General features: G+C 38.4%; 1 protein-coding gene across 5 annotated transcripts in view; it reads left to right on the top strand.

Annotated features, from left to right (window-relative positions):
• LOC309715786 (protein turtle homolog B-like) overlaps positions 1-13313 on the top strand; it is a 148266-nt gene that overhangs the window by 106510 nt on the left and 28443 nt on the right. For all 5 annotated transcript variants that reach the window (XM_082549185.1, XM_082549183.1, XM_082549184.1 and 2 more), the window contains exons 15-17: positions 3787-3871; positions 6685-6849; positions 9724-9769. In XM_082549185.1, the coding sequence (XP_082405311.1) occupies positions 3787-3871; positions 6685-6849; positions 9724-9769 (296 nt within the window). The remainder of the gene's footprint in view (positions 1-3786; positions 3872-6684; positions 6850-9723; positions 9770-13313) is intronic.

Here is a 13313-nt window from a genome sequence, read left to right as displayed (position 1 = left end):
TGCACTCCCTGTACAAAAGGCAGTGTTTTTGTCCGCTAGAGTGGGATTTTCACATGGGTTTTGCAGCACAGATTCAGCAGACTTTTTCAGTCAGAGAATAAAAGTTTCAGTTATTACAAAATCAAAGGTCTAACCTGCCCAGAAAAGTCACATGGGTCAACGTGTGTTTCATAGAAAAGCTGTTTGCCCCCTTTGTGGCTTCCTCTTTCTTTCTTTGACACACTCGTCTTTTCAAAATGTTTTAATTCAGCCACATGAATGGTCTGCTGAGGTCATGCGAAAGCATTTCCAGCATCTCAAAAATCCAGACTTGGACTAGGCCACTCCAACTTCATACCATTGTTTGATATTATAATTTGTTGATATCTGAAACTTATATAGATATATTCATATGTTGTAGCAACACTGAATTCTGACTGGTAGCCTACATTTATTCCACTTACATGGTTAGAGCTTTTATGTTTTCACAATTTTTTTTCTATGTGTTTTACTAATTTCTCTAACATCAACAATTTTGGGAAAATATTGCATGCTGTCTGTAGTCCTGAAACATGAAAAACAATGAGAAATCTGAATCTGATTCAGGTGAGTATTTGATGAATATCATGTACATTTTTGTTGGTGTGAAATATGATGTGAAACTTTATGCCTCTTATATCTAAGGAAGAGCTTTTTAAATCCCTGTGTGACGTCTTGAGAATAGCAAGAGGACAAAAAGAAAGGTTGAAAGAAGGTTTGTTGTAGCATGCATTAGTTACTTCTTCGAGTTGGTGGATATGGTTTCCTAAAACAAATTAAAAGGCATATGTTCTGATAATGCTGATTCAGAAGAAAAAGATCTGTCCCTTTAACTACATTCTTTTCACTCCGATGCCAATTTCTTACAGCAATTATTCTGAGCGCAAAATATAGGTTAAGGAACCACTATTCAGCAGTAGTTCACCAATGCTCCAGTAGCCCATAAAAGACTACAAAGGCTACGTTCACACTGCAGGTGAAAGTGCTTCGACCCATATCCGATCATGGTATGACAGTGTGAACGGCACAAATCCGATATTTTCAAATCCGATCTGGGTCACTTTCGTATGTGGTGCTGAATCTGAAACATATCTGATGTTTTAGAAAGCGACTGCTGTTTGTCGCATTAAATCCGTCTTTTACGTCACTGACACGACAGACGCCAATTATCAGCGCCAGAGAAGCACCAGAGAAGACATCGTGAACGCTTCCTGGCCATCCCGTGTAGATGTCAGTGAAACTGTTGGGAAGATAACGTTGGAGAAACGTGAACATTTTATTTGTACTGTATAATCTGCAGATTCTGACAGAACTCTGCAGCTATCCTTTGAAGCACCGCTCCTCTCTTAAACAGCAATAAGGATCATTATTAGGCCATATGTAAATAACAAAATAACTTTATAACTTCAATCAAAATTGGGAAACGTAAACACTGAAACAAGTCTTTATGGGGCCATCAGTCAAACAATACTGGGTCTAAACAGAGCGCGTTGCGTGTGACGTCTTCTTTTGCGCATGCGGGCCGCTTTGAGGGTTCACACTAGAGCGCGTTTGCTGTCGCATTTTATTTGTAGTGTGAACAACCAGACAAAAAAATCGGATTTGATCAAAAAGTCGGAATTGAGCATCAAGACCTGCAGTGTGAACGTAGCCAAAATCACAGAGGGACCCAGGATACATGGGAAGCAACTTGGGGTCTCACAGAGAGCAAATATTAATGTTCATGAGTACAGTTTCAGGAGTACTCTGAACAACAGTGATGTGTATGACAAGGAGAAATTAATAAAAAGAACATAGATGCAGTTTACTAAAGATCATGTGAACAAACCAGAAAGTCTTTAGTTTAAAATGACAGACTTTCCTCAGTACATAAGCCTCTCTGCCACAGAATGGTGAAAGATGTGGCAGAAAGGCTCTGCCGGGGGTTTCTTCCTGTTAAAGGAGAGTTTTTCATTCCTACTGTTGCCCACTGTCCATCCTAACAGGCTCAGGGGAGAGGTAGCAATCTGATGCAAGGGGAGGGGAGGAAGACAGGATAAAAGACATGCTGTGGAAGAGAGCCCGAGTTTAATAGTAACTAATGATTAAATGCAAAGTGGTGCATAAACACCTGATTCAGCCCTAACTATATGCTTTGTCAAAACGTAAAGTTTTAAGCCTAACCTTGAAAGTAGAGAAGAGTCCGTGTCTCCCGAATCCAAACTGGGAGCTGGGTGCTGCTATATTTTGGATCAAATGAAAGCTTTGCATGAGGTTTTTAGGACATCCTGATAATAAGGAATTACAATAGTCCAGCTTAGAAGTAATAAAAACAGTAACTAGTTTTTCAGCGTTACTCTGAAACAGGATGTTTCTAATTTTAAAAATATTGTGCAAATGCCATAAGCATTGCAAAGAAGGCAGTCCCACATATTTGTTTAATATGCACACTGAAGAACATATCCTGGTTAAGGAAACAACTCCATAATTTCTCACGTTGTTACTGGAGGCCAAGGTAATGCCATCCACAGTGGTTAGACACCATGTTTCTAAAATGTTTAGGACTGAGTACATTAACCTCAGTTTCAACTGAATTTAGAAGCAGAAAATTAGGGGTCATTCAGTCATTCTTTCTGTCTGGTGTTTGTTATCTGTGAATCTTAAATTGAAAGCACTAACGTATAGAAAAAAGGTGAATGACGCAAGTTTTTTGAGTACAAGTGCTTTGAGTACACAGGCAGAATTAAAAAGTGCTCTATTACAACCAGTTCATTTACCAAAACAAACACTGGCCTGTAATAAGCTAAGATAGCTGGGTCAAGTGATGACGTTTAAAGTAATGATTTAACTACTCCCACCTTAAAGGTATGTGGTACCTAGACGATTAATAGATATAGACTGATCACATTTAGGATTGAATGAATTGATTAATGGTAGGACTTCTTGGAGCAGTCTTGAAGGGATGAGATCTAATAGACACTCTTCTGATTTGTTGCCTGATACTTTTACATTATAGGCCCTTCTTGTAGTCTCAAGTCTTAATCTTAGTCAATTTTAAATTTGAAAACAGAAAATCTGAATGAATCTGATGAAGTCAACAGAACTACATCATCTGCAAAAAGCAGAGATCCTATTCTGTCTGTAGCTCTGAAAGCGGACAGCCTCCTCACCGAGGCTATCTTGGGATCCTGTCCATGAATCAAGAACAGGATTGGAGACAAGGGGGAACCCTGAAAGATTCCAACACCCAATGAAAATGTGCTTGAATTTGTGACACGGATCCAGACACAGCTCTCACATTGGTTATATAACTTAATGGTCATGAAGTCTGGGTAAATGACTAAAAGTTTGAGTTTGTTCTGTAGCGTGACCAGGCTCAGGCTTAGAGATTTGGGAAAGCAGCTCCGACATCCAGAGGAATCTCGGAGTAGAGCTGCTGCTCCTGTGTGGCAACATAGCCAGCTTTGGATAAGTGGAAGATAATGGATGGATGGATGAATTGAATGGAATGGAATGTCCAGTACAAATGAAGAAACATTAAAGAAGAGTAGGTCAAAATTCCTCTGATGAAATCATACGGAAAGCAATTACTTCAAGTATCCTGCTAAAGGTGGATTTTGTTAAATAAATAATGACAGTATATTGGAGTTTTGTTCATCTGAGTTCTATTTCCAAAGTTTCCAAAGCCTTGGACTGTTGTAGCTTGGTGGTCTTTGGAGATGCCAGTGGAATTTTACAGGTTCAGGCTTACTGAACATTTCTGATAACATAATCTCTTTTTTGTCTCAGGAGGCATGGTATGAGTTCCGCGTCATGGCCATCATGGATGACATGATCAGCGAGCCTAGTAACGTAGTTGGAGTGTCCAGCACAGGTGAGGCATTAGATCATTTAAAATGTTAGAATTTCATTTGTGGCCATGACTAACAGATGAAATGTGAATATGTATATAGAGCTATTATGTGTAAGAACCCTACATTATCCAGTATGTATAGAAGAATAATGAAGCTTAGAGAAGAAGAATGATAGATAAAGCTGCTCAGTGAGTTTCAACCCAACAACTAGCTGCAAACTGCATATTTAACCTCAGGCTAGCCTAACATCTCTGAGCTGAAGAGGGGTGGTAGATGTATTGCACACTCAGCAACACCAACTTTACATTTTACCCACTCAGCACTATTCATTTTAAGCTCGCTTTAACATGGACACTCCTTTGTAGCATATTGAGGAGGATGACATCATCTTCCTGTCTGCTTCTCCACTGATTGTACTGGGTGGCTTCCTGATTTTAAAAAAAGCCAGCTTTGTTTGGCTGTAAAAAAAAAAAAAAAAAAGACTGTGTTTTGGGTCTGAAATGAAACTATTCATATATGATGGCACTCCTCTACAGAGGTCACTGAGTACACTCCGTTTAGTAGGAACAGCTGCCGGTAACATTTATAGACCAGATTTTCACTTGTTTTTGGAAGTACTCTGCTTCCCCCCTCTGGTAAAACTGGGAACCACGCTGTACGATGATCAAATGCTTCTGCTCATTTCTCTCTTGATATGGAATTTTTTTGACTGTTTTCCTTAAATTTTGTCCAACGTGATGTGGATACACTCTGTCCTTTCAAACATGACAAAGGTGATTTGGATAGCTGAGCAGTGATTCACTGATCGGGTGTTCCTGCATTAATACTTTGTATTTTGCTAATCATACATCATCTGTAGCACATAAACTACTCTCACAAGTTCTTAACAGAAGCTGACCCATTGTACCTCCTGGTTTCACTGAGAGATAACTGAACCAACTCCTTCAACTGAGGACAGTTGTAGAAATTTGTAAATCCACAACCAGACATCATAGCTGCACAGCAGAAACATTGTCCTCTTTGTTGCATTGGCTGGCTTTTAATTATAGTAATGCCATTATTTTAATTACAGTTAAATATTAATTAGTATTATTATAACAGAGTTTTTGCTCACACAAACAAAAGCACAAGCTTCTTAGATGGACTCTATTATACAGCAGGACATATGATTTGTCAGGTAATTCAATTAAAATCTTCCGACAAGCACCAACAACACGAGGAGTGTAGAGCGTTGAGGCCTAGGCCAGCTATCAGCTACAGCTGCCTCTGTCGGCACACGTGTCAATTATAAAGAAAATTAATCTGCTGTACAGTAACTGTGAAGGCGGAACGCTTTATAATGCAGCAAAATGTAAAACGTTAACATAGAGGTCTAATGGATTGACTCATTTTGGTGTCTGGCACTTCAACAGACTCTTACAGGTCTTGTTGGTCTGCTAGGTGGAGCCTCCATATATAAAAGGTGGATATAACTACTTTGGTGTGACCCATTGGTTACCCATCTTGTGCAACTGAATGTCACCAACAAGTGGATCTAACTAAGAAACACTGTTAGAAGAAACCCTGCTTTGTCCTCTTCTTTACTCTAATAGTTCAGAATTTATGAAATGACCAAAAGGAAACTAGCGAGCTTATTTTGCAGCCAGAGGAGTTGCCCCCTGCTGGCCAGTAAAATGAATGTCTGTGTAAGGTACAGTGTGAGAGACAGCAGCAACCAGCTTCTTTACCTGAGAATGTCTCGTGTACTGTAGAGTTTAAATATTTGTAACCATTTCTTCCTTCTTTCCTCTTCAACTTAATTCTGGCAAGTAACATTCTTCAATATTAGCAATAAATATAAACTAGTCTTCTTGTCCACATTTCATGAACTCACTGTCAAACTTTTACTTCCTGCCTGAAGTTTTTATTAACATTTTGTGTTTTTTCAAACTCTGCATTTGATCTTCCTCTGCCCTCTGGCTCTGAACACATGAAACATTTATAAAATTACAGTTTTTGGTTACAAAAAACACACAAGGGATAACAACATATGTGATGGAGTTTCTCATCTACTTCCCACTCAGAGATGATTTAGGGAACTTCGGAAATGTAAGGAGCACTAATGTAAACCAATTACTGATTACTGTGTAAAAGTCAATCACACGTTTCATACTAACAAAATTTATTTATACATTTTTTTGACCCTGTTCAGCAGACACTAAGCTAATTGAATTTCATCAGACACAAGATTTTCTTTTTTGTCTAAGCCAGTCTAACCACATTAGTTAACCACGCAATCAATCAAAACAGTGCATGAATTACATTACCTTCTATGTAGTTCTGAATAGGAGGAAAAGTTAGCATTCTGCTTAGTCATTGTGACATGCACCCTGCAGAAGACATATGCAGCAGTAAAGGTCAGCTTGAATATATTTGAATTTTATTGGACAGGACAGAATGTTTTTGGAGGCTCTTCTACAGGAACACAGAAACGAGTGAACTCTGCAGCTCTAATTTTGCAGATGAAGCTGCCAGAAAACAGCAGAAAGTCCTGGTTTAGTTTTAATCAAAGAGCAGGGACAGTGTGCTCTTTACCAGTAAACTCACATCTGTGTGGTATATCTCATAGTAAATATCAGTCTCTGTTTTGGAGCCACAAATTGAATGCTGAGTATAGCATTAATATAAAGGATGGCCATGTCAAAAGTTCAGTGAGCAAAGAAAAATTGGTATATGTTCCTCTGCTGTGATGTTTCCTCACGGTCTGCATACCTGGAGTATAGGGCTCTGTTTCTGTCATGAATTTGCTGTTCGACTTCATTATGCTTTTGTCTCCCTCTCTCTTCCCCCTCAGATTTCTTTCCTCCTCCAGAGTTGGTGGAGGAGCGTGGACTGGCACGGCCTGTGGTGGCTGGTATTGTGGCCACCATCTGCTTCTTGGCAGCAGCTGTCCTTTTCAGTACCATGGCTGCCTGCTTTGTCAACAAGCAGCGGCGGAGAAAACTCAAGAGGAAAAGAGGTGAGGGGAAACTTGTTATATTTAATATATATATTTAACTTCCCACATTCACTAAGCTAATCCTAAAAACCTGAAACATGTCAGCTGCTTAACTTGTGGAGGTTCTGCAGCAACCATTGTATCATCATGCATAAACATTCTGGATAGTACTTCTTATTCTTTGATTTTATTTTCCCATCTCGCTTGTTTTCTTTCTAGTATTGTTTTCTTTCTAATTTCTTCACACTCCTTTTTGCTACATGTTTATGCTCTTAACTAATCAAACATAAACAAAAGTGATTTAAGGAGCTAAGATTTAATGGTGGTGACTATGTTGGTGCATGTTTTATGTATATTAAAACATGTGTTATTTGTTAAAAACTAAAGACAACAACAACATACAATTAAAAATTTTAATAATTATAGATTCTGAAAGTCAGAAAGCATCCATCCATCCATCTTCCACTTATCCGTGGCCGGGTGGCGGGGGGAGCAGCCTAAGCAGAGAGCACAGGGGGGAGCCCAGACCTCCCCCTCCCCACCCACCACCTCCAGCTTGTCCGGGGAAACACCAAGGCGTTCCCGGGCCAGCTGAGAGATATAATCCCCGCAGCATGTCCTGGGTCTGCCCTGGGGCCTCCTCCTGGTGCGACACCATAAACACCTCACCCAGGAGGCATCCTTGTCAGATGCCCAAACCACCTTTCGATGTGGAGGAGCAGTGGCTCTACTCTGAGCCCCTCCTGGATGGCCAAACTCCCCACCCTGCCTCTAAGGGAGTAGCCCTAACCCTAACCCTTCAGAGAAACCTCATTTCTGCCGCTTGTATGTCATTCTTCCAGTCACTGCCCACAGCTCATGACCATAGTTGAGGGTAGGGATGTATATTGACCAGTAAATTGAGAACTTCGCTTTTATGCTCAGCTCTCACTTCACCTTGATGAACTGGTAAAACTTCCGCAACACTGAAGCCGCAGCACCAATCTGTCTGTCGATCTCCCGCTCCCTTCTCCCGTCACTCGTGAACAAGATCCCAAGATCTCGATCTTAAACTCCTCCACTTGGAGCAACCTGGCATAGACTTTCTCACCCTACGGTCCCCGTTCTTAAAGATAGGAACCACCGCCCCGGTCTGTCAGTCCAGAGGTAACGCCCCTGATCTCCACGCAACATTGTACAGGCATGTCAACCAAGACAGCCCTATAACATCCAGAGCCTTTAGGAACTCAGGGTGAACCTCCTCCACCCCAGGGGCTCTGCCACCAAGGAGTTGTTTCACTGTCTCAATGACCTCGTCCCCAGAAATAGGTGAGTGTTTCCCCTCCCCAGACTCTGCTTCCTCCATGGAAGACATACCAGTGGGATTAAGGAGGTCCTTAAAGTATTCCTTCCACTGTCCAACAATGTTCTCAGTCTAAGTCAGCAGCGCTCCACCCGCAATATCATCTTGTTTCTGATCCATTCATCTGAATGTTGCAGCAGAAATTCACTCATGGACCTGATAATGTTTTTCCAATCTTCTATTTTCCAATTTTAGTAAGCCTATTCAAATTGTAGCCTTAGTTTCCTGTTTTTGCTGATAAGGCTGGCACCTGGTGTGGTCTCTGCTGCTATAACCCATCCACTTCAAGGTTTGATACACTGAGTATGCAGAGATGTTCTTCTGCATACCTTGGTTGTAGCAAGCTGGTATTTGAATTACCATCAACTCAAAAGAGTGTTGCTATTCTCCCCTGATCTCTGACATCAATGATACATTTTTGTTCAGAGAACTGCTTCTTACTTGATATTTTCTCTTTTTTGGAATATTCAATTCAATTCTGTTTATACAACGCCAAATCACAACAACACTCACTTCAAGGCACTTTATATGGTAAGGTAGACCTTACAATAATACATACAGAGAAAAACCCAACAATCATACGATCCCCTATGAGCACTTTGGCGACAGTGGGAAGAAAAAATTCCCTTTTAACAGGAAGAAACCTCCGGCAGAACCAGGCTCAGGGAGGGGCGGGGCCATCTACCATGACCGGTTGGGGTGAGAGAAGGAAGACAGGATAAAGACATGCTGTGTTTACTCTCTGTAAACCCTAGAAATGGTTCTGTGAGAAAATCCCAGTAGATGGTAGTAGAGGTACCAACAACTATTCCACTTTCAAAGTAACTTAAATCAGCTTTCTTCCCCATTCAGATGCTTGGTTTGAACTTTAGCATTTATCATGTCTACATGCCTAAGTGCAAATCATTTTTGCCAAGTGACTGGCTAATTAGATATTTGCATGAGTGAGCAGATGAACGGGTGTTCCTAAATATAAACATTGCATTTTACAAAAAAACAAGGTTAGAACATCCTTTTAAGTTGTTAAAAGAATAGTTTTTCATTGATTTGAATATATTTATGGAATTACACATTATTTGTTGCTGTACTCGTTTTTCTCTTTTTTTGTGATCTGCTGCTTTATGCTGCCATCATAGCCATCAAAAGCTAAAAGTGATAGATTCTTAGCTGCAGTCAGTCATTATATTTATGTTGATGTTTTTAAGCCTCTGTTGCATTTTACTGCTGTTCTGTCGCTCACGTTCAAATCCTGCTCCAAGCCCTGCAGCAGCCATTCTAATGTTGCCTTTGGTGAGTCTAGTTTTATAAGCCTTTTATGTAAATGTGTTGGGTCAGACACGTTTATCGTGAATGGCAAAACGATATTTTCCACATTATGAATCTTAATATTGAGGCTCGGCTGAAAATAAATAGGAATAAAAACAGCTCATTGGACTACTTCAAATGACCTTGCCTTTATTTGTACAGCTTCTAAGTGAAGTGCTTGTTTTCTCCCTCCCCTACCAGTGTATTTACAGTTTACAGTGTTTTGTTTTTTGTTCCCTATCTTCCAGACCCCCCTCTTTCAATAACTCACTGCAGAAAAAGCCTGGAAACTCCGTAAGTACATCTGTGCCACACAAATATATTGCTGTACTACAAAACAACAACAACAACAAAACCTCACAAAACAAATTGATTTAACAAAGAAAATCAAATAGTAGTACACGTTATATTACTGTTTTAAATACAATGTAATATCTAATAAATTGTAAACTTGTAAATATCGAATAAATTGTGTGGAATAATATTAAGAAGGTTATCCACTATGGTAAATGGACCGTTTCTTACATAGCACTCTTCTACTCTATCTGAACACTTAAAGCGCTTTACACAATTAATTAATTCACCCATTCACACAAGCACTGTTTCTAAGCTGTTAGTGCCTATCTAACATTCATACACAGTCACACTCCGATGGATGCATCGGAGAGCAACATGGGGTTAGTATCAAGTATCCTTGCCCAAGGATATTTGGCATGCAGACTAGGGGGAAGCCAGGAATCAAACCACCAACCTTCCAATCAGTGGATGACCTGCTCTACCGCCTGAGCTACAGCCTCCCTATCAGTGCATCCTGTACTAGCAGTAACATGTGTACTAAAAACTCTGACAGACATGAACATGTACTACAGGTACCTAAATGATAACTTCAAAGCATCACTGTTGACTGTCCATCTTAATTTTGAATATTTGTTTTGTGTGTGTGTGTGTGTGTGTGTGTGTGTGTGTGTGTGTGTGTGTGTGTGTGTGTTCATTACTCCCTCAGAAAGCTGTTTTTTCTACATAATCTTCACTGTATTGACATCTTCTGTTGGTTCTCATATTGCATTGTGAGAATCTTTCCAGCTTTCCAATACTTACTGTAGAGTCATATTAGTTGAGGCAGGAACTCAACTACACCTAATGCTCACTCTAAAAAAGACAGTTTGCCCCTTCATAACACCTGTAAAGGGCATGATTTTTATTTTTTTGTATTTGAACTTTATTAATTTAGGAGCATGATAAGTGGATCCAGACACGCTGTAGTTGCTAACTGTTTGCTAAGCTTCACCCTAGCCACATGGAGTCTCTGAGCTGGACGTCTGGACTATTTGTGCTGTTGGTGGCTTTTGGAGCATTGTTGATCGAATACCTGACAAACAGCATGGCTTGCTCTGTGACACAGCCCATCCATGTTGTCTGTGCTACACTTTAAAAATTCAGTTTAGTCCAAGGCCTCAGACAGGGTGGGGGAGGATATTTACAGACAATCACTGTTAGCTTTTATAGTTTCATGTGAGAATATTAAAGAGTATGAAATCTGATTACACTCTAAAAACAAATGTTTAAGCTCAACAAAAAATGACGCAACAGCTTCCATGGATATTTCTGAGTTATGAAAACTTATGTTGAAATTATGTTGAACCCACAAACTATATTACGTTAAGAGAATGAACTTTTCCTCTATAGTCAGAAGTAATTTTAACTACCCCTTACTTAATAATTGGTAGCTTAAAATCTATTTTTTAAGCTGTGTAATCATAAAATGATGTTACACCAACAACTTTTTTCACATTATTTGAAAGTATTGTATGGTGTCATTAGGTTGTTGATTTTCTTCTTCATCATTATTATTTTAGCTTTTTCTTGTTTTTGTAATTTTAACTGCTTTCAAGAAATAAATGAATTCAACATTTAAGGATTTTATTTGTAACTTTCAACGCTTTATATTTAAACACTGAAAATAAATCAGAAATCAGATTATACTTTCACCCTAACTGAATCTTACTGAATCTAGATCATCAGTGGACTTATTGTTTATTTATTTTTATACAGACATGAATGAAAATTAGGATACATTAATAAGAATGAGACAAAATTATGGTATCATAACACAAAACATAATCACACGACATAGACAACATGTTCTATGACCAATTTGGCTGCTTGACCTAAAAAGATTTCTAACAACATATTTTACTTGCTTTACGAGCGGTTCACTGTGTTGGTCTAATTATAATGTTCTAGTTTATGCTGTAAAAAATAGGCAATATGTGCATTCCCTTTATGTTGGGCCACTGATATGGGTGTGACATTTGTAAATCCATTTCATTTTTATTCAAGATGCTGAATTATTTACACCAAACTGCATGAAAAGGTCCTCTTCCTTCTCTCCCGGGTTGAGTCGATGGGTACCTCTCTGCGTACTTTGAGAGTATTGTGCAATTTAAGAAAAAGTAGATAAAGTATCAAAATGATTAATACATTATATAGGTGGCTGCAAACAAACTGCATTCTGAAGTTAGCCAAAGCCTAAATAATTATCATACCTCAAGAAGCAAGATTCTCAGTCCTTTAGCTCCTCCCCTTCATCAAACCCCATCCATTAGTTTTGGGGTACAATGGTCAAGTTTAGCCAAAAGATTAGATTCAAGACTTACAGTGGTTACTCTCTTGAACTCTTTTTTTAAATCTGTACACCACACATACAGAAAAATGCTATAAGACAATTTGAGGATTATTACAAACAATTGTCAGGCTTTATAAATATTTTCTTTAAAAGGAACCTGTTATTTATAAAGCATTAAATTTAAGTTTGCTTAAAACTGATAATCCACAAAAATCAATTTCATATATATTTTTAAAAAATATTAAATGATGTTTATGTATACACAAAATGCCTATGTAAAGACTTAATGACAAAGAGATTCACATAGTCTGTGCCAGGGTGATACAACCAGAATCATATTAACAATATTTCATAAAACTTGATGTGTTTAAAAAAAGTAATAAGGATAGATGCAGCTCTTAAGACCAAGAACAGTACTTACTGTATTGCTGTATTGCAATAGTAACCAAAACAATTTAAAATGTAACATCATGTATAGCATACAAAAAATAAAATAAATGAGGCAAACAGAAACTCTACAGCTATCCTTCTCACAGAAGTATTCACCGTTAATAATAATAATAATAATAATAATAATGATAAACTATTTCCTCAGCTGTATGAGCATAACATCAGAAACAAATCCACTACGGGTCATAACACTTACTAGCACAAATGCATTGCTTTAGTAGAACTGTTATTTGTAAATAAAATGTTACTTACATTAAAATCTCTTTAACATCAGCATACAAGTCCTCCGTGCAACACAGTCTTAATATGTGAATTTGGTAGGGCATGTTAACTGGGTAGGAGATGGACCTTGAAATCAGAGGTTACAGTGAAGAAAAATGAAGTTATCTATCCAATTTCATTAAGAAACTACAAATTGAATTTTGTTTTAAACCCTTTTAATTTCAAATTACATACAAAGTTAAGTTGATATAATTACCAAAATTATTAAGTCAACACATCCCAACAAAATAAAGTTTTCAATTTAGAAGATTTATCTTAATCAATAAATTAGAGAATTTTTCTTTTGCAGCCATGCATTTAAGTGGTGGTAACGGGTCTGATGAATTACTTTTTAGAGTGCAACAAAGAAACTGTAGAAAAACGTCAGTAAACCTCCCATGTACAGAATTTAAAAATCTGCTTACATAAAACAGAGACTTCCTTTCTCTTTGGGAGGGAGAGGTTAGGAGTAATACATTGATCAAGTTGAACATCAGGTAA

Source organism: Aulonocara stuartgranti (assembly GCF_965226115.1).
Source record: "Aulonocara stuartgranti genome assembly, chromosome: 10".
NCBI classification, from domain to species: domain Eukaryota; kingdom Metazoa; phylum Chordata; class Actinopteri; order Cichliformes; family Cichlidae; genus Aulonocara; species Aulonocara stuartgranti.
This window is presented reverse-complemented; position numbering and strand designations above follow the sequence as displayed.